The sequence below is a fragment of the Harpia harpyja genome, chromosome 21, assembly GCF_026419915.1.
Source record: "Harpia harpyja isolate bHarHar1 chromosome 21, bHarHar1 primary haplotype, whole genome shotgun sequence".
Classification (NCBI taxonomy): domain Eukaryota; kingdom Metazoa; phylum Chordata; class Aves; order Accipitriformes; family Accipitridae; genus Harpia; species Harpia harpyja.
The window spans coordinates 1,999,315-2,020,020 of NC_068960.1; the positions used below are offsets into that span (position 1 = coordinate 1,999,315).

General features: G+C 57.1%; 3 protein-coding genes across 3 annotated transcripts; 1 reads left to right on the top strand and 2 right to left on the bottom strand.

The window, feature by feature from the left end:
* Nucleotides 1-306: 306 nt before the first annotated feature.
* NDUFB10 (NADH:ubiquinone oxidoreductase subunit B10) lies at nt 307-2,270 on the bottom strand. Its single transcript, XM_052772513.1, has 4 exons — nt 1,997-2,270; nt 1,185-1,323; nt 666-805; nt 307-519 (listed from the first exon to the last, which is right to left on the bottom strand). The coding sequence occupies exons 1-4, from the start codon at nt 2,253-2,255 to the stop codon at nt 419-421; spliced, it is 639 nt and encodes a 212-aa protein (XP_052628473.1). The 5' UTR covers nt 2,256-2,270; the 3' UTR covers nt 307-418.
* Nucleotides 2,271-2,606: 336 nt separating this feature from the next.
* RPL3L (ribosomal protein L3 like) lies at nt 2,607-11,132 on the top strand. Its single transcript, XM_052772507.1, has 10 exons — nt 2,607-2,760; nt 3,624-3,816; nt 4,455-4,623; nt 5,512-5,647; nt 6,803-6,989; nt 7,544-7,704; nt 7,992-8,093; nt 8,738-8,833; nt 9,355-9,474; nt 11,018-11,132. The coding sequence occupies exons 1-10, from the start codon at nt 2,758-2,760 to the stop codon at nt 11,072-11,074; spliced, it is 1,224 nt and encodes a 407-aa protein (XP_052628467.1). The 5' UTR covers nt 2,607-2,757; the 3' UTR covers nt 11,075-11,132.
* A 500-nt stretch (nt 11,133-11,632) lies between these two features.
* LOC128134598 (testis-expressed protein 2-like) lies at nt 11,633-18,679 on the bottom strand. The gene is given in 13 exon segments (XM_052772494.1): nt 11,633-12,265; nt 13,011-13,131; nt 13,272-13,484; nt 13,739-13,876; nt 13,980-14,112; nt 14,216-14,315; nt 14,420-14,566; nt 14,786-15,003; nt 15,332-15,635; nt 15,737-15,937; nt 16,097-16,510; nt 16,512-17,017; nt 18,563-18,679. Coding segments are annotated over 12 exon segments (2,604 nt in total). The 5' UTR covers nt 17,001-17,017; nt 18,563-18,679; the 3' UTR covers nt 11,633-12,139.
* Nucleotides 18,680-20,706: the final 2,027 nt, after the last annotated feature.

The window sequence follows — 20,706 nt, forward strand, 5'->3', positions numbered from 1 at the left end:
TGTATTAATTCTAAATGGGGTCTAGAACCAGCTCTGAAGATTAATGTGCTGTCCTATAGCATGTAATCTTTACCCTGAGGGAATTCTCTGCCAGGGCTGGGCAGAGCGGCACAGTGTTTCTGTTGGTTCATGGAAGTGGGGGAGAGCTCCAGAGGGGAAATCCCAGTGAGGGCAGCCGGAGTGCCTGGAGGTCGGGCCTGACTGTGGTTCAGAGGATGGTAACAATCAACTGGAATGCAGAGCTGAAAAAGGAAGAATTCTCTTAAGTGTTCACAGATCTTTTCAAAGAATGAGTCTAGATTCTGGTTGTATGGCAGATATCTGGGTTGCACATTTATTGTAGAGGTCAACAGCGTCAAAGATGCGACACGCAGGATTCGATACACGCACCACCATGGGAGGTGCTAACCATTTAGATCTACTGAGATGCCTTTGCTTGTGCCTTCCTCTCCTCCATCATCCTGTGCTTCTGCTTCATCAGGCACGTCCTTGCATTTCCATGGACACCAAGATCACCATCTAAAAAGAAAGTCAAAGTCTAAAAAGTCTTCTAAAAAGAAACAAGCCTCTGTTCCTCGGGAAGTCTGGGAGGTAGCTTAAAGGCCCCCTTTCCCCGCATGCTGTCACAGCCGCAGCAGAGGTGCGCAGGCCGTCGCCGTACTCACATCTATCCTGGTATGCCTTGGTGACCTGTGCCAGCTGCTCCACCTCCTTGGCGCAGTTCTGGAACTGGTTGGGTCCTTCCCTCTGCTTGCAGGCGCCTAGCCTTTCCCGGACTATCTCCACGATTTCCTGATCAACCATCCTGTGGGAAAGATGACGAATGCAACCACAGCCAAGAGATGATAGAAAAGCTGAACAAAGGGGCGACGATACCCTCTGGAAGGTCAGCTCTGGGTTTTTACAGGATCCTGCCCTGTCCTGCAGCAGTGCTGTAGGAACCAGGCTGTGCAGGAGGATGTGTCCTAATGCCACCCTGCTCAGCTCAGGTGTGCTGCAGGGGACAGCAGGCCTACAAAAAGGGGTGTTCTGTAATGGGGTGGGCAGGAGGTGCTGCCTCAACACCCCAAACTCCACCAAAATGCTGTGAGTTCAAGACAACCGCTGCGGTTCCCAGGGCTGACTAACCAGAGCAGTGTGCTCTGCTGTGGCCTTGCCTGGTGTCAGCCCAGTGACAGCCATACCTGTCCCTCCTCCACTGTGCTTCGGCCTCGTAGAAGCAGAGGTAGTCGCCCTCCAGACACTCGCTCAGGTCAGGCACACGGCGAAACTTCTGGTGGTAGTAGTAGAACTTGTTCTTGGCTTGCTGGCGCTCGATCCACTCTGCAGCAACAGCCCCACGGTCAAACACCCCTGGCCCACAACTAGCGAGCGGACCCTGTGTCTGCATCCAGCTTGGAGTTCCCAGCCCCTGTGTGCCCATCTGCCTGTCAGTCCTCCTCTCTGTGTTGTGTCCTTGTCTGTGTCCCATGTCCCTATGTAAGTCTCTCTCTCTGTGCTGTGTCCTTGTCTCTGTCCCTGCTGCATCCTTGTCTGTGCTGCATGTCCCTGTGTCTGTCCATCTCTCTCTGCTGTATCCTTGTCTGTGCCCCACATCCCTGTGCCTGTCCCTCTGTGCTGTGTCCCCATGTCCCAGTGTCCATGCTGTGTTCTTGTCTGTGCCCCAATGTCCCTGTCTGTCCTTCTGTCCCTGCTATGTCCTTGTCTGTGTCCCACATCAGTGTGTCCGTCTGTCCCTGATGTATCCTTGTCTGTCCCCCACATCCCTGTGCCTGTCCCTCTGTCTGTCCCGTGTCCCAGTGCCCACGCTGTGTTCGTGTCCCGCGTCCTTGCGTCTTTGCCCCGTGCCCGTCTCGCTGCCCGAGTTCCCCCTGCCCTCCTCCCCCGGTGCCATGCCGCGGCCCGGCTCCCGCAGCCGTCGCCCACCGCCCTAGTGAGGGGGCCCGGCCACCCCGGGAGGGCGGCGGCAGCGGGGAGGGGCTCGGCCCGCCGGTACCTCGGACGAAGGTGACGGGCGCGTCGATGACATAGTTGAAGACGGTCTGGATGAAGGTGATCGGGTTGGGCACCGACGTGATCCTCTCGGACTCGGGGGTGCGGGTCGGAGGCACCTTGTACGCCTCCCAGTCCCTGTCCTCCGGCATGGCGGCGGCGGGCCCGGCGGGAGGCGCGGAGAAGATGGCGGCGCCCCACACAGCCCCGGCGGCGGGGTCAGAGGGCGCCGCTCTGCGCATGCGCCGCCGGGCCCGGTGCATGCTGGGAGATGTAGTCCACGCCCCCCCCCGGCCTCAGTCACCGGCCTGGAGGAGCAGCAGGGCCCGCCCGCACAACCGGGTCTATTGCCTCGATCTTTTTTCCAGTCAGAATCGCAAAGTCTTTCTTGCCTGGGCTGATGGAGGGATTTTTAGTCTGTCTCTACGCAGAGCTGCTGGCTGCACCGAGCTCGGGCTGCCCGGTGCGGACCTTCACGGCTCTGGGTGCGTGGTGCCCCATTAGGAACCTGTCCGAATGGCTGCCATTCGAGTTCAAGTTGTTCAGGAGGGAGAAATGTAAACCGAGACACCGGCAATTGACCTTTATCACACCGCAACTGTTACGTCCAACCTGCCAGCTTGGCCAAGTACGAAATGAACATAGCAGCGGGTGAAGCTAGGAGCTAAATTTGTGTCTTCAGACCGATAACAATCTTAAGTATTAGACAGGAGACGCACTTACTGATAGCCTCTTTCTGCGGCTGACCTGGGCTGAAGACGTCCCATGGTTTGTAAAGCTCGGCACTGCTACCTTTCGATTGTGTGGAGAGGGACAGTGAGCAGGGCTGGGTTACCGGCGGTGTTAGTGCAGCTGAAATGGGGTCGAACTCGACATGTCTCCACTTGGGCTGGAAAATAAGCTCGGTGGAAAGTGCAACCAGGTGCTGGGACCGATCTTAGCAAGGAGGGAGTTGCAGTGGAGGTAGATCTAACTTTTGCTGCTTGGGCTGACCCCCAGTTCCCCTGCCTTGAAGTCAATTGTGTGCAAACTTGTCCATGTCTCTAAAGTGCTGTTGCTTTTCTCTGCCTGGCTCAGCATGACCTTGCGATTGGGGTTTATATATTTAGCTCTTCTAATTTGGTTTTCAAGGTGCATATTTAACCTGCGCATGTTCTTATTACTGATTCCTTTGGGCATCCTTTCCCGTTTCTTCTGATCTTTAGCTGTGCTTGCTTGGTGCCATTTGCCTTGACGACATGAAGCCCATGAATTCTTAGCAGGCCCTTTTGGTGTTGCAGACTACAGAATAACTCACTATAATTAACATCACAGAAGGGCAGACCTATTAAAGAACATATTTCTCCTTCAAAGTCCTCAAGCAGAAGAAGGGAGATTATGTTCAAGTTTTTCTATTTCATCGGCACCGTTTGTCCAGAAACTTGTTAAATTCTTCCATGCACATGACAGAAGCTTGAACAAAATCCCGTCCTGTTATGAGTTCTTTTTGTCATGTTGGAACTGAGGAAAAGCCCAGAATCCCTCCAGCATTCACTGATGATAAAGGGGAGATTTCCTGTTGTGCTTTGGTTTCCCAGCGTCTTCTGGGACCTGAAAGTGAAGCTGACCTTTTTTGTTCTTCCTCTCCACAGTCCCACCGCAAGTTCTCTGCTCCCAGGCATGGCCACCTGGGCTTCCTCCCCCACAAGAGAAGCCGTCGCCACCGAGGGAAGGTGAAGACGTGGCCTAAGGATGATCCCAGCAAACCAGTCCACCTGACAGCTTTCCTGGGCTACAAAGCTGGCATGACACACACTGTGCGGGAGGTGCACAGACCTGGGCTCAGTAAGGCTTGGCTGATGGAAGCAGGGAGCCACATCCAGGAGGGAAACGAGGGAACAGACTTGTTGGTGGGAAAGGCTGCGCCTGGGAATGGGCGGTGGAGCACTTAGCTTCCAGGCTATCTGCTGTAATGCCGTCCAGATCTTGGATGGCCAAAGGCCACTTCATGGCCAGTGTGGGCTGAGTCTGGGGGTTCCTGGGAAGTTCCCACACTGGTATGGTGACTAGTGGTTTGTTGGATCCTGCTGGCAGAAGGACCCTCCAGGGTAACTACCTGACAAATCCTGGGCTTGGAGCATCTTGCTGGGGAAGTTTATAATGTTACCCTCCAGGATGCCCACAGGATTGGAGCCAAACTCCAGGGCAAGAACCATCCAATGTACTGCTTCCCCCAACGTGGGGAAGATGGGTTAAAGTGTGCTGGGCCACAGGGTCTAACCTGTTCAGTGTCTGGGGATCAAACCCTGCGTGGTCCTCCAGCAGGTGGGAGATGGAAGGGCTGAGGCTGGCTGTGAGAGCAGAGTGTGACCTTGCCCCCAGCACGTTGCTGCCTCGCTGTAACGTCATGGGCCATGAATGCCTTCAGGGAATGATCTGATCCTAGATGATGCTGAGCACCGTTTCCCTTTGCTATCTTGCAGAGACCTCCAAAAGGGAGGAGGTGGAGGCCGTGACCATCATTGAGACCCCCCCGATGGTGGTGGTGGGCATCGTGGGGTACATAGAAACACCGAAGGGCTTGAGGAATTTCAAGACTGTTTTTGCTGAGCACATCAGCGACGAGTGCCGACGGCGCTTCTACAAGAACTGGTACGTGCCTCCGTGGCTGGGGAGGGTCCCTGGGGCACTGCATGCGGGGAGTTCCTTGCAGGTCTTCTCCACAGGCTGTCCATGATGCCCAGCCATTGCAAACAGCTCAGCTACTGGCAGCTGGCTCTGAGGTGGAGTGAAACTGCTATTTATTTAGTCATGCACAGAGATACTGGAAACAGCTTGATGCTGGGAATCAGCATATGCATATGTAAATTTATTCTAATAGTTGAACTAAGTTAGCTTTCTCCACAATATCATATGGCAGTGCGTGCTGCAGGTTCGCTTTCCTTTGTGTAGGTCGGGCCCATCTACTCTCCATTAAATTGGGATACTTGAACTGAGGCACCAAATGAAGGGAGTAAAATCAGATTTGTCAGGGGAAAAATTGATGCAGAATGTCACCTCTGGCCCTTGTAAACATCTACGCCCCAAATCCCACACCAGCAGAGAAGAAAATGGAAACATGAATTTCATAACTGTAGGAATCGTGTCTCCTGCGAAAGTGCCATTGAGATCCACCCACCACATGCCTCTGATCCCTGTCGGAGCCTGTTTTCTCCTTTTTCCACTTAGCTCTGATTTTGCGCTTGTATTTTGATGGCACTGAGCCAGTCAGTGGGAGACAACTGGATTCCTCATGCAAAAAGGTTTGAATTACCAGCCCTTTTCACAGCTCATTATTCACTTTCTTCTTCCCACCTCAAAGCCCTGTGTCGTGGCCCTGACAGTCAGGCGAGGTTCAGGTATCCACAGGTACCTTGTGCCTTCGGTCGAATGTCTGGCAAGGTGATCTGTCCCCCCACGCTGCGCTGTCTCAGGGCACAGTGAAGTGCAGAAGCACTTCACCATTCAGCTCTGCTGGATGTTAAAACACTTTTGTCGTAGGCACAAGAGCAAGAAGAAGGCGTTCACCAAGTACTGCAAAAAATGGCAGGATGAGGATGGCAAAAAGCAGCTGGAGAAGGATTTTGCGGCTATGAAAAAATACTGCAAGGTCATTCGTGTCATTGTACACACGCAGGTCAGAGCCTCACCCTGGGGGGGTGGGCAAGGGGGGCTCAGGGTCTTCCTCAGCTCGGGAGCGTGGTGAGGGCCTGGGAGGTGGGATCGTGGGGGTGTCTTGGTGGGGTCACAGAAGGCTGAGCAGGCAGACGCCGGTCAGAGGGTGTGGGACAGGGCGTGCAGGTGATGGGAGGTGCTGGCTGACCTTTCCAGCTACCTCCTGACACCAACCTTGTCCCTTTGAGCCGGGCTCAGCAGAGTTGCCTGCTGGGGGATTGCCGCGGGGGGCTGTGGCTCGGGCACGCTGGGGAGCCCACGCTCCCCATGGAGAAGAGCAGACTGCACAGAGACTCAGCAGGTGGTGAGCCCTGTGTCAGCAAGGGACCTTAGGCCCCATGATCACCTCAAATTAGCAACGGGTGTCAAATGTTTGGGCAAAAATAACCCATGGGCAGGCACAGTTTTTCCAGATGCTGAATGCTGGATACACAGGGCCCATTTTCATGCTGATCCCTGGAGTTAATGGCTGCTTTGGAGTCTGGGACAGAGCTAAGCTGGCTCAAGGCTTTACTTGTGGTTGGCACAGATCCTCAAAGTCCCGCTGCGGTGATTTGGCAGGGGCTTTGCACAGGGAGCTGGAACTGGGAGAGACCGGAGGCATCTCTTGGTGGGAACTAGAAATAACTGCTCAGTCTGGAAGCAGAGGTGGAGCACAACCAAAGGACAGGTGCTGACTCTGGCTCGGAGCATGGAGCCGCATCCTGGCTGGGCACAGCATTCAGCCTCAGACAGTGCTCTGGTGATGGGCTTCTCTGGGGCATTTACCATGGCTATTACTACTGTGCTTAACTCTTGGGGTAGGATGAGGCTGGCCTGTTCCTGTGCTCCCTGGAGAGAGGGTGTGCATCAGCTCCTGCCTGGAATGGGAGCACTGGGAGTGGGGTGGTTGGACTCAAGGACAAGGAGTCGGGTCCAAGAGATATGTAGGCATGCTGACCCAGGCTGCTGGCTGTTATGGAAGGGGTTGACAGTGTGGTAGGGAGGGGTGGTGAAGAGGGCTGGACCTGCTCACCCTCTGTGTCCCTCACAAGTGGTGGGTGATGCGGCCCTGGCCTCATGTTCGTGCCTGGGAGGTAAGGGGCAACATTTTTCCCTAATGCATTGTCTAATGCAGATGAAGCTGCTCCCGCTGCGGCAGAAGAAGGCCCATGTGATGGAGATCCAGCTGAATGGCGGGACAGTTGCTGACAAGGTTGACTGGGTTCGTGAGAGGCTGGAGAAGCAGGTTTCCGTGCACAGTGTCTTCAGCCAGAACGAGATGATTGATGTCATTGGTGTGACCAAGGGGCATGGGATGAAAGGTACAGAGCAAGGAGACCCTTGCGAGGGGCTTGGTTCTGTCCTTCTCATATGGCGCTGCCCATAAGGTAGTGTTAGGGGAGGGGAGTGTTAGCCATGCTGAGAACCCACCAACTTATTGCACAGGGAGTAGCAAAGAGGCTCTGGACCTCAACCATGACATGCAGTTCCATTGTAGCAGAGCTTGGTTTCCTTAAACTCAGGAAAGGCCATGTTGTCTGCCGTGCCCATAGTACTCCCAGGAGGCTCAGAGGCACTCTGAGTATGTAAAGCCATTGCACTTCTCACAAATGCCACGTGTGTGGAGGTGTGGGTGTTTCTGTGCGTGTGCGTGGATGTGCTCAGCAGGAACATATCACAGTCTGATCAGATCCATGGGAAGTGAGAACAGTTCTGTGCTCTGGCCTCTCATGGTGGTGACAGCTCTTGGTCTCCTTCCAACATGGTGTCTTCTGAGAACTGCAGAAGAATGACGAGACTCTCCCCTCCCCAGCGCTCAGACACCAGCCCTGAATCTCCCCGGTGTTCTCACCACCCTGTCCGGTCACACTTTCAGGGGTGACAAGCCGTTGGCACACCAAGAAGCTCCCCAGGAAGACACACAAGGGCTTGCGCAAAGTTGCCTGCATCGGAGCCTGGCACCCGGCCCGGGTTGGCTACTCCATTGCTCGGGCTGGCCAGAAGGGCTACCACCACCGCACGGAGCTCAACAAGAAGGTATGGCCCAGATGGGCTCCCTCAGAGCACCGCTGTGCCTTCCTGCCTTCCCTCCTCCTGTGCTGTCACCATCCTTCTTTGCATGGTGGCCTCTGTCCCCCCCAGCTTCTCAGATGTTTCCCTAGAGATCTGCAGTGCTGTTGCTCTCCTTGTCTTTCCCGGTGCTTTTTCCCTGCTCAAGGAACACATCACAGGGGGCACATCTTGGTGAAAACCGCGTTAACCCTGTGGCATCTCTCAGTGAGGAGGCAGAATAGTCGCCGTCTGCATTTCCTTTCTGTTCCTAGATTTACCGCATTGGCCATGGGATCCACGTGGAGGACGGCAAGGTGGTGAAGAACAACGCCTCAACGCACTACGATGTCACGGAAAAGACCATTACGCCTCTGGTAAGGGCTGAGGGGGTAACAGGGCTGTGACTGGCCCTGGGCCCTGGCTGCAGAAATCCGAGCCAGGGAAGTAGTTCCTTGCCTGGGGACAGCTGCATAGGAAATGATTTGAAGGAAATTCACTGAAAGAAATGCAGTGATTCCTTTCCTCATGGAAAACCATCTCTGTGAGGTGTTTTTTCAGGTCTATTGGTAGACCCAAACATTTAACTTTCAGCTGATAACTTGGGCAGGAAATGAGAACTTTGTTTAAAAAGAAAAAGAAGTATAAATTACGTTAGAAATCTGATACTTAACAGATAAATGTTTGTTGCTTGGCTTAAAAATTCACTTTTGCATATTAAATACCGTTAACTCGGGAGCCTAGCCAGCTCTGCTCTCTGTTTACCCACATCCCCCAGGGAAGGAAGCAGGGTTACTGGTTCCCCAGCTCTTATGGGGTGCTCCTTAGCTGGGGTCATGCAGTCAGTGTGGCTGACATGCTCTGGTGGTCCCAAGCAGGCAACCTCAAGGGTGCAGAGGGTTGTTAGCTGGAAGGACAGTCAGTCACTACCTTCTTCTTCCCCAGAAAATGTCACCTGTGGACACATCTGCTCCCATCCAGCTTTCCTGCCTGCCAACTGTCTCTCTGCCTCTCTCCACAGGGTGGCTTTCCTCACTATGGGGAGGTCAACAACGACTTCCTCATGGTGAAAGGCTGCGTCGTGGGCACAAAGAAGCGTGTGCTCACCCTCCGTAAGGTGAGAGTGCAGCCGGCGCTGGGAAGGGACAGTCTGTAGCTCTCTGTGAACAGATTCACCACGTGGAGAATGCTGCTGCCTCCAAGCGCTGGGCAGGGGGACTGGTCGGGTCCTTGACACTGTGTTGCAGAGGGGATGTGGCACATGAGCATGGTGCTCAGTGAGACCATTTGCAGCTGGATCGTTTGTGGCAGTGTGCAGTCAGATTTACTGTCTTTGGAGACAGAAGCTGCAAGCCTTTGAGGGCTGTGATGCAGGGCCCAGAAATGGAAACCTTGGCCATAAGCAGATTGTGAGGAAACGAAATGCTAAGTGAAGAGCAGGCTCATTTCAGAGCTGCTCTGCAATCCAAGGCATCACCTGCCACCTAAGCACCAGGGTGTTTCTCTGAGAAGGCAGATTTTTGTGGAGATATTTGGCTAATGGATGCACCTAGGATATTTCAACCCTGCTTCCATCAGAGCAGATGTCCAGATTTTCTGTAATGATGAGCCTGATGCATTGTGACTCTTCTTTTCCAGTCCCTTCTGGTGCATACAAGCCGCCGGGCTCTGGAAGCCATTGAACTCAAATTCATTGATACTACTTCCAAGTTTGGCCATGGCTGCTTCCAGACAGCTCAGGAGAAGCGGGCTTTCATGGTGAGTTATGCTCTGCAGCGGCTCCAGCTCCCAGGCCATGTTTGCATCTGGGGCTAAAGCAACTGATTGATTCCAACCAAGCATCTGCTTCTCAATATAACAACAGCCAAATGAGTGATCAGGACCATCTTGCATAAAAGACAGGCATGAATTCAATTCACACAGCAGATATTATGCTAAGGAAGAACATGATGGTTGTGTGAATGATCCAAGACAACCCAACTAGCAAATAATATACCATATGGCCAACCAGTTTCCATTCACCACAGGATGTTTTAAACAAGCAGTTAACTTGGCAGGCACTGCGTTGGACATATGGTCCCTTTCACCCGTAATTGTGCACTTCTTTGATTTGTTTGGAATGATTTATAACTTTAATGATCTTAAGAGGAAAAGGTTGGGTCAAATTCAGACACAAATTTGGGATTCTTTTGTCAGGAAGCTTTCAAAAAGGCCAAGCAGTGTATTTTTCTTAAATCCAGAGCAAAAAAATAAAATTTAAATAAATCCAAAACAAGCAGAGTTTCTTGAATAGTTTTGCAACCTACACCAGGCTGGTGCATAAGTCTGAATGTGAAATTGAGGAAGCATTAAGTGAGCCAGGCCTTCAGCTAGCAGAAATGAAAGAAACAACTGCTTGGATACCACGCAGACGTAAACCATGTCTGGATCTGGCCTGTCAGCTAGAAGTCCCATGTGAAACAGGCTAAGCCTCCTTAGCCGTGGGAAGGGGGATTGGCTATGCAGTGCCTTTGCAGAGCTCTTTAGAGGTTAAGCTGATTTCCTTTATCTCAGTGTTAGGAGCTTGTTCTGTGTTCTGCTCTTGCTGTCACTGCAAGTCCTGAGTAGTTGTGATGTGGATCTTAGTGACAGGAGGTGGTTTTACCTGGTTGCAGCTGTTTTCTTTGCCATTTTCTACTGCGGGGTGAGAGTTTCCCCCATGTATACTGTGGCAAAACTTTACATTTGGCTGGAAGTAGAGGCGCATAAGTAATTCTTGCCGTCTGCTCCCATAGGACTTATTTGGTCTGGGACAACCTCATTTCTTAGCTGGTGGAAATCCCTCAGGGTCTGTTGAGTTGGCTGATGAGAATCTGTGCCTTTGGCTGTGGGAGGCCTTGCCTCCTCCAGGGCTCATACAGCAGCAGCTCAGCAGCCGCTCCACCACCGTGGGCTCCTGGTAGCATTCATCAGCACAATTACTGCTCCTCTCCACGTCCCCTGACTGCAGGACAGCCCGCCTGGCTCGGAGCAGGTCACTCATTGCCGCTTTCTGGCTGCTTTTGTGCTGTCCAGAGAAACAAACCCTTTGTGTGAGGGCAATGACGTTCCGCTTGTGATTCCTGCAGGGCTAGGGAGGCCCCGGGGGTGGTTTGTGAATGGCGGCACAGAGCTTCCAGCTGGGGAGCAGAGACCAGGAGCAGCCTTGCACAGCAGAAAGGGGCCAGAGCTGCATTTCTGCTCCCCACAGCTCAGATGCAGCCTTGTAGGCCAGGTTTGTCTGCCACTAACACCGAGAGCTCTCTTCTCTGCTCTCTTCCAGGGCCCTCAGAAGAAACACTTGGTGAAAGGGAAGCCAGGAGTGCAGGAAGAGCTGTAAGGACTGAGATATGCAAGGCTGCCTAACTGGGCACCTTCAATAAAAAGGCTTCAAGTCATGCCTGCTGCCTGTCTTCCTTCTGGAGGGGTGTCTTGCCTGTATTCAGTGCTGCCTGTGGGCAGCAGTGTGTCCTTGAGGCTCCTCAGCAGATGAGGATGGGACAAATAGCACTTGGGACTGGGACTAACTGGGACAGCTGAATGTCTGCTCTGTCCTCTGGATCCTCCCTTTCCTTTGCCCAGTGAATTTTTTCCCACTGCCTGCATTCACCAAAACCACGGTGAAGACTCCCCTTCCTCTCTTCCAGAGGAGAGGAGAGCCGGTACCAGCACTTCTGCCCCAGTTTCTGCTGGGAATACAGGGCCTCCCCGTTACCTGCCTCTGCCCAGTCTCACTGACCGTCTCTCCCCTTGCCGCCTCTCACACACGCACACCCAGGCACTCCTTTTGCTGAGCTGGAAGTATGACCCGTGGACTTCTCTCTGCACAAAGCCCCACGATCCTGGCCGGCATCCTCAGCAGGTGTGGGAACTTGTGTACAATAAGATGGCTGCTAGGTAAGACTGGGCAGTGATGGATTTATTCAGATTTTGAACTCATTTCCCACCCATGTTTTCCTTGCAGTCCAGCTGCCTGCGGGGAGGGTGTGATGCATCTTGGAGCTGTGATGTCTTGGATCAGCGGCGATCACAACTCCTTCAGTGCAGAACTGGTCTGGGCGTCCTGCACCCTCTTTGGGAACCAGACAGTGGAAAGCCCAGCCCTCCGCTGGTCCAGAGCTGCCCCCTTGACCAGGAGTCCTGGGAACCTGGTAGGAGGTGCATGAAGTTCTTGGGTCTCCTGCAGACCCCTTGCCCTGTGCCTGGTTCTGCTCTGAACGTGTGCTTGCAGTATTTAAGGAGGAGGCTCATCTACAAAAAGTGCTGAGGATGAGATGAACCGAGAAGCTCAGACCCCACGGCATAGCCCTGGATGCAGTCAGTGGCCAGGCCCTGGCTGGCCCCGTGTCCCAGCGAGGTCCCTGAGCTCTGTGCAGTGTCTCTGCCCTGCCCGTGGGGCTGCGCTTCAGAGCCTCTTCTCTCCCTTGGCTGGTAGGTCCCTGGGCAGTCCCCCCGTGGGTGGCTGAGGATCCAGGCCAGAGCGCATGATGGGAATGATGAGATCGTCCATGTTTGGCATCACCAAAATTTTCTGAAAAGAGGAATCCAGAATAACAAGTAAGTGGTTTTGAATACCAAGAAGTGACCTCGGCAGGAGGCACAGGAGCTCAGGTCAAAGACCGGGGCTGTGAACAGAAGGTCCTGGGCTCCCATCCCCTCATCAGCAGCTGACTGTGCCTGGCCCTAGGGGATTACCAGCTCTGGATATCTCAGGGTGGGGACAAGCAGAAGTTTTTCTTTGCCCTGCCCACCTGTATGGCTTCAAGGGTGGTCATGGCAGGGGGCAGGGACCAGCACTTTGAAGCCATTCAAATGGGCAGCTCTTTGGGGGGATTTGACTACCCAAATATCTGTGGGGACCTTTCTGCTCTTTGACTAGAGGTCTCAAAGGTGAGAGGCTGAGAACAATCCAGCGGGTGCCTTGTGATGGTAAATCTCCCAAACATCCCAAAACCAGAGTGGATGGGTGAATTCAGCCCTTCTGGGGGGGTGGTCTGCCTGGGACTTGCTGACACTCCTAATCCTCCCTGCTTGGTGCAGGGCTGCACATGCTGGGAGGAATCCACTTTTCCTCATGGACTCTAGTGCTCAGAGCACCAGCCCTTGGAGCTGGTTCCTTAGGTTGTGTTTCTTGACTGTCCAAAGCTGGACAGACCAGATCAGATATTGGCTTTTTGTAGTGATAACCCTGGCCCAAACTGAGGTCTGATTATCCCTGACCGCAGCAATGCCCATGCTTGAGCAGGGTTTGCTGAGACCTTAAACAGACCAGGCACCTGAAATTCATGCTGCAGCTTCTTCTCGATCCACTCGGTGACATGGAGGAATGTCACCTCCCGCTCACCCAGCTTTGGGCGCACCTTCAGCTCCAGCTGAGGTGGGACTCGGAAGCTGTACCTGCGAGGGGAAAGGAAAGAGGCAGAAAGCCTCATGTCCCGAAGCCCCAGAGCTGGCTCCTTGGCTGAGCCGCAGGGAGCAAGGGGAGCTGGAAGGAGGATGTACGTGGGTCCCCGCATGGGAGGAAGAAGAGCTGGTACCAGACACGGTCCGTCGGCGGCGGGGGAACATTCACGGCCAAGGTGCCTGCCAGCTCCTGCACCTCCACTGTCAGGAGCAGCGGCGTGTTGGAGACCTCCTCGATCTTCTTTTTGATAAACTCGTTTTCAGTGGCCTTCTGGAAGTACTTGGACTTGGCGATCTTATCCACAAAGCGCAGGATCTTCCGGCTTGTGCTGTTGCCACTGACATGGCTAAAGCGAGGGGAGCCACAGCTCAGCAGCAGGGTGAGACGCAGAGCCGTGCTGGGTTTCGGCATCCCCCAGCCTTCTGCCCCAGCACCCCGCAGGGACAGGAGTCCCCTATGAAAGGCTGCCAAGATGTGCCGGGTTGCCTGTGTGTGCCTTCCCGCAGAAACCAGACCCAAGCCCCTGTGCTGGCGTAGCACCGTGCCTCGCCCAGCATCGCCCCATACACCCCATGGTGCAGACCCCAAACAGCCCCTTACCCCTCGGTGCCAGGCGGCGGGACCCGCTCCCCCAGGGCTCCCGCAGGCTCCGTAACGGTGACGTCTTCCTCGTCGGAGGAGCCAGCGCTGGAGGACTCTGCATCGCTGTCTGCCAGCAGGATCAGCCGTGGCCTGGCCCTGTGAACCCTGAAGAGCATCACGGGGTGCCCTGGTGCCCAGCACCCTCTAGCCTCGCTCAGGCAAGCGGAGGATGAAACCCAGCCGTGCACAGTCTCCTTACCCCTCTCCAGCTGCCTCTGCCAGGCCACTGTCCTCTGCAGCGCTCTCCTTCCCCAGCTTGCAGAGGTTCATCTTCGTCTCGAGTGTCATCTGCAACGAGCCGCTGTAGGTGACCTCCATGTCCACCCAGAGCCCTGCCGGGGAGAGGGACAGGGTGAACGCCTGTCAGCACCGCAGGGGCTGAGGGCTGCTCGTGTGCCTGCTGAAACCTCCCTGCTTCAGGGACCGGGCTCTTACCTCGGTCATTGATGGTGGGGTTCGAGGCGCTGAGGACCAAGGGGATGGATGTACCCATGTCCAGCTCCGTCAGCGTCAGCTCGTTCATGAAATATGGGAGCTGATGGAGAGAAACCACACGGGGATGGTCACCGCAGCCTGGCACCTGCCGTGGGTCCGTGGGGATGGGGCTCCCCTGGGTGCTGTGATGCTCCTGCTTCTCACCTTGATCTTGCTCAACTTCTTCTGGATCTTGCTGGACACTTGCTCGGCCCAGTATTGCTCCCGGAGGAAGTCCCAGAAGATGCGCCCCACCAGTGCGTTCATCCAGGCCATGCACGTCTCACCGCGCCTGGCCGTGTCCTCGCCGAGCTGCGGAGGAACAGAAGCCACGAGCCCCTGGAGTGAGGTGGTCCCAGGAGCGGTGGGACGCGCTGGATGGGTGCTCCCCTCCACCACAGCTTGGCCACTCAAACTGCGGTGCTGGGAGGGAGGAGACGAACCACAGGACTGGAACGGCTGCACGCAGCATCCGTCAGCCTCCACTTAACACTCGTGTCCCGCTCCCAGTGCTGGATTTGTGCCACTCACCTTTGTGGGCGTGGGGCTGCCCAGCGCTCCATGAGGGGGGCTCTGGTCCAGGCTGCTCCCCACCTGCGCTGGCACGAATCGGGCCATGTAGGTGCTGTAATCCAAGAAAATCTTCTGTCGGACGCTTCCCTCCAGGTCCTTGGGTGGGACAGCAGAGGGGATGTCCTCGGTGCTCCCTCCGCTGCTGCCGCCGCTGCTCCGCAGAGCTGGTCCCACGCCTGGGGACACGGGGACATGAGTGGGTCAGGATGGTATGAGAAGTGACGTGCCACCTGGCTGTGATACACGCGTGGTGATGTGTCGCGATGCACGTGCGGTGACACGCTGCCCATCCGTGAATGCCAGTGACATGCCACCCACCCTACGCTGGCGAGGGGGATCCTTCAGGCCCTCCCTGCTGCTACAAATGCTCTTGGCTCTGGGCTCCTCCATGTCCCCCCCATGCTCACCACTGCCTACCAAGGGCTTTGTCCTCCCAGCACATGTGCAGCTCCCACCCCGGATCAGTCCCGGCACAGAGCAGAGGCCACGATGCGTGCTTCTTACCTGCCCTGGCTTCGCCGTGGCTGCTGCTGGGTGTCCCGCGGGAGGCTTGCATGAGGTGCTGGTACCACTCCTCCTTCTCCCTCCCTGTCCGCCCGAAGAGGTACAGGCACCTCTCCCTGCAGTCTCCCGGGACGTCCTGCCCCAGCACCAGCGCCTTCTTTGTCCCTTCATCCCTCTGCAGCTCTGTGTCGTGCTCCTCGCTGCTCCTGCACTCCACCTCCGCTGGGTTGGGGAGAAGAACGCAGATGGGGTATTTCTTGTTCCAAGTCCGCTTTCGGGCCAGGCTGGGGGGGCAGAGGAAGACCTGCAACACCGAGAGAGGCGGTGAGGCTGGGGTGCGGGGGGTTCTTACAAGGGGAGAGCCCCCTGCTCCCGCGGGAGGGTCCTTGGCACCGCTGGGCTCACCTTGGCATCAGTCAGGTTGTAGCAGCGGTGGCTGACGAAAGTGGCGTCGAGGATTTCCTCCTCGAAGGTGGCTCGGCGCGGGATGTTGCTCTTGGGGTAGGACAGCTTGAGGGTGGCCCCATCCAGTGTGGCGAGCACCGAGTGCGTGAGGGAGGGGTGGAAAAGCTCGGGGTCGTAGATGTGCAGCTGGTTCATCCAGCCCTGGGTGGGGGGAGAGGGTGCCGGCTGCTTCCCGCTGTGCCGTACGGGGCAGCAGCCTGCACCCGCCGCAGGCTCGGCACCCCCTCGGTGCTGCCCCTCCAACCCCAGGCTCCCTCCAGCCGGCACCCAGCACCCCATCCCGGACCACCCTTCTCCTACCTGGAGGCGGTGGGTTTCCTGCGGCTCGCCTAGGAGCAGCTTGGGGCGCAGGTGGCCCCGCGGTCCCCGTGCCACCAGCGGACACTTCGAGACGAGGAGGAGGACGGCGAGGAAGCCCAGCACCAGCCCGCAGATGAGTCCCAGGCAGAGGCCGGCGGCGTAGGGTGGCAGCGGCAGGACGAAGTAGCCGTAGGCGAGGAGGGCGATGAAGGCGAGGGCTCTGCCCGGCACCGTGCCCCCCGGCCGTGCCGGTGGCGGCTCCTCGGGGGGCGGCAGCTGGGGTTCAGCATCCCGCTGTGCCACCTCCACCACCTGGATCACGTCCCCGTAGGAGCAGATCTCGTAGCGGCAGTTCAGGATGGGCTCCCAGGGGCTCCAGTCCCGTGTCCGGCGGCCCCCAGCCCCGCGGCCCCCCCATCTGCCCGGGGCTGCCCCCCGCCTCCTGCCCCCCGGCACCTGCTTTTGCCCGGGGCATGGGGCCGCTCTCCTCGGCCATGAGCCGGCTGAGCCGGCTGAGGGGCTCCTGCACGGCTTCCGACAGCCGTCTCTTGGTGTCCTCCAGCCTGGCCTCCCGCAGCCGGAGCAGGGCGGCACGGCTCTCCGACGGCGAGATGCTGGGGGAGGACGGGGCCGTGCGGGACTTGGCCGGGCTCAGCCGGGGCTGGGGGGTCCGCGGGAGGTCGGCCAGGAGCATCCCCCCGGGCTGGGGCGAGGGGAGAGGCTTTGTGTCCCCGTCCACGGCGAAAACAAGCCCGCAGCCGTCCCGTCCGCCGCCGTCCTCCCTGGTGGCGGTGGGATGGAGCGTTAGCCCATCAGTGTCCCCACGCCGAGGCGAGCCCGGGGACGGTACCAGGGTTGGAGAGGCATCCGCCGCTGCCGCAGCCTGGTCTGCCATCGCTCGCATCGCCGACGGCGTCGGTGCTGCGAGGGAACGGGAGGAAGCAGCTCAGCTCCGCGCCATGTCAAGGCGCAGCACGTCCCTGCCCCGGTCCTGCCTTCCCCATCAGCATCGCCATGAACCATGGAGCAGGAGCGGGGTGCCCCCGGGGACCCCGTCACCATGGGCTGGGTGCCTTCCAGCCTATTTCGGGATGCCCTTGGGGCCGTGGAGCTGTCAGCAGACGGGAGGCTCGTGGCTCTTCCTGCGCTTCCCAGCAGGGATGGGATGGAGAGAGCACCGTGGTAAGATGAGCTCAATGATAGCCTGCGGGGAACCGCTTGTATAACGAGGATAAACCTCAGCCGGGCAATTAGCAACGGGGCCTCTGAGAACCCAGAGCCGTAAGCCAGGTCTGCAGCAAAACAAGGGGGATTTTCCTGCACCAGGACATTCTGTTGGTGCCAGTGCAAGCGCGGGGGCTGTGAGGGGGGATGCGACGCTGGCAGGCAGGACTCTCTGACTCCTCTAAATGTTTCTTGCTTAACCGACAGTGGTTTGGTCCTTGCTTAATGCATTGCATGAAGCTGAAATGAAGCAAGCCCGAGCTGCGGCCCCAGTTCAGCACGAGGATGCTCTGGAAGCAGGGGGTCGGTAATGTCTGTTTTTACTGAAAAGGGCACAAAATTTTTCCTAATGCAAAAAGTCTCTGTAGCCCTGAGGGTGTTTCTGGCCATGGCAAAGTGTTGTCCCATCCCCAACACCCACTGCGATCCCTCCGTTGCTGCACTCCTGCCAAAGCAACGGGGCTGACCGCGCTCCCGAGCTGTGCCCCCTGCGTGATTTTGGGAGGGAGGATGGAGGCTGCAGGACGGGCTCTGCAGGGCCATCGTGGGGCTGAGCCCAGCACCCAGCAGGTTTGTGGGGTGCTCGAGCTCCGTCACTGCCCTCTTCCCCCGGCAGCATCCCTGCGGCAGGAGCCGGGATGCTGTCCCAGGGGAGCTGGGGCTGAGCATGACCCGGCCACCGGCGGTTGCTTCCCCTCGGGCTGCCTTACACCCGGCATCCACGTCGCCCTGGATCTTCAAAGCATTTCACTGCCATGAATTAATTACAGGCTGTGCCGCAGCTGCCTCCAGCGCCATTTATATAATCTCACATTTCGCGGCTTTTGCTTTGCTTCTGATTTACAGGAGCCACTTGTTAACCTCAAATAATCCACGGGTGCTTATCCCGGTAATACCCCGCACCCGGCAGAAACCCCAGCTGTGGGGCTGGTGCCATCCAGCCTGCGGGCACCGCCGGCACCCCCCCGGCAGACGGAGCGATCCGGGGCACTAGGCAAAGCACCGAAACAGCAAAACGGGGAGCGAGCAGAGGGAAATGAGTGGTAGAGCTGGGCCTGAGAAAGGACCTTTTCCCTCCCTGATGCCATGGGGCCCCGTACACCTCCCACCCAAGCACGGCAGGTGGGGGGCAGCTGGGACCCCCACTTGCCTCTCATCGTGCAGGTTTCTCAGCGGCCCCACAGCCATCCCCAGTATCCCCAGTGCTGCCTATTGCCCTCCCTTGCCCTTGGCCGTGCCTACCAGAAAGCCCCGGGGCTGGTCCTCGGCTGCTCCTGCCTGGCCGCTGCTCCCCGTCCCTGCTGGTTTAGGGGGGCACCAGCTCCCCGGCGCTTGGCAAGGGCTCGGCACTCCTCTGCTCTGCCGTGCCTGCCTTTTCGTCACGACCACTCCGGTATTTGTGGGTTTTAAAAGCTAAAAAAAAAAAACACGACTGTTTCCTGAGAGACCGTTAGCACAGTGGAAGACGGAGATAATAATAGCCTGGGTTTGTATGGGAGTTTTCATCTGGCAGGGACGTCAAGTACAGCGGGGGCTATAGATATGTTGCTGAAATGCAGCCACCTCTGGGGAGCGTGGGTGCCTGGTAGGGTGGGGAGCACCGGGGATGGACCCCACTGGGTGCCATGGCTGGACCACCAGCACCCCGAGATGGAGGGTCCACACGGAGCAGCCCCGGTGAAGGCTTTGCTGCTGGCTCAGGCTTCAGAGAGCAAATATCGAGCCCAGAGGTACCCCCGGCGCTGGCTCCTCGGTGCCAGCACTAACCTACCATCCAGCCCAGAGCTCGTCCCCAGCCTGCGACCACGGGGGCATGCAGGGTAGGGGGAATCTTTTCGCTCTTTATAGGATAAATTGAATATGAATGTCCTTGCAAGTATTTTCATCCAGCGCCGGGGGTAGCTGGGTGGGCACGGCTGGGCGATGGAGCAATGGGGATGACAGTGGCTTCAGAGGCACCGGCAAACAGCTCTTGGGGGATGTTCCCCACAGCCTCTGCACAGCACCTGCCGTGCGGAGTTTTGTGAGCCCAGCCCCAGTGGTACCCAGAAGGGATCGGTGCTGTGCGGGAGGTCCCTTTGAGGAGCGGTGCTTGGGCCACCCATCCCGGGAAGGTCACGTCTCTGCAGAGCCTCGAGAGCTGCGAGTGCCCCAGCTGGGCAGGGACACAAGACCCCTAATGACTGCCGACCCCCCTCGCTGCTTTTGAAAACACCAAAGCCATAAACATCAGCAAGCCTCTCCGCTGGACCCAGGCTCTGAATTTCCTCTCCTCGCTCTCAGCTCTGGTTCAAATTCAGGGCTTGGACTTGACCTGGCACAGAGACAAGCTGCGGCCCAGCCTGGGCTGGTGTCTTTGAGCATCTCCCCCCAAAATGCTCTCTTTACATGCCCGAGGCAGCAGGACCCTCCGCGGCACGGCATGGCAAGGCACGGCACGGCACGGCATGGCACGGCACGGCACAGCGTGGTGCTCCCCGGTGTTAACTCACCCCAGGGTGCAATACCTACAAACCGCTTGGAAAGAGAAAGTTTCCCCACGCTGGGATCTGCCCCATCAGTGCCCTGAGCCGCTCGCTCCCAGGTGGGCACTGCTCGACTGGTGTTTGCTTTTGTTGTAAAATCAGGGAGAGTTAATTGAAAAATTGATTTCCAGCAGCCCTCTCCAGTTAATGAGAGGTGGCGGTGGCTGGGGCAGAGGGCTGGCACTGCCGGCGGGGATGGTGGCACAGCTCTGCCTGGGCGCGGAGGAGGCTTTCATCACCCAGCCAAGCAAGCTGGAAATCCCTCATCTAATTATCTCCACAATATACCGCTACAGAAACAAAATTGCTGTGGTTATTAGCGCTGTAACTGGAGAGCTCTCTGCATTATCCTGTGATTAAGGAGCGTGGGGCTTTGAAGAAAGTCTCACTGCAACCTCAAGACATAACTTTGGGCAATGGGTAGGGTAGCACGGGATCCCAGCTCTGTCTTCTGCTCCCGCTTCCACATCACATCGCTCCTTCTCAGGGGATTTACTGGTGGATACTGGAGCGGATTTTATGCTGCTGGGGGAGCGAGGAGCCCGGCAGGCTTCGGCACCGCATGAATGGCTCCAGGGCGGCTGTGTCTGGGGTGCTCAGAGCTGCCCAGCCCCAGCACCTGGTCTGGTACCCAGTGACCCGCACCCAAAGCCCCCCCCTCCCCGCACTGTCCCAGGGCTTGAGCTCGGCCCTGCCTCTGCTACGGACTTTGCTTTGCCCCCATATCCCGGCCATCCCCATCCTCTGCCCATCTTCCCCAGACCTTCGCATCCCTCCTGGCATGGCGCTTGCAGCTCACAGGAGAGCTCTCAGCCCCAGTTTCACCAGGACACAGCCCTGGGGAAGGACCCAGCCGGTTCA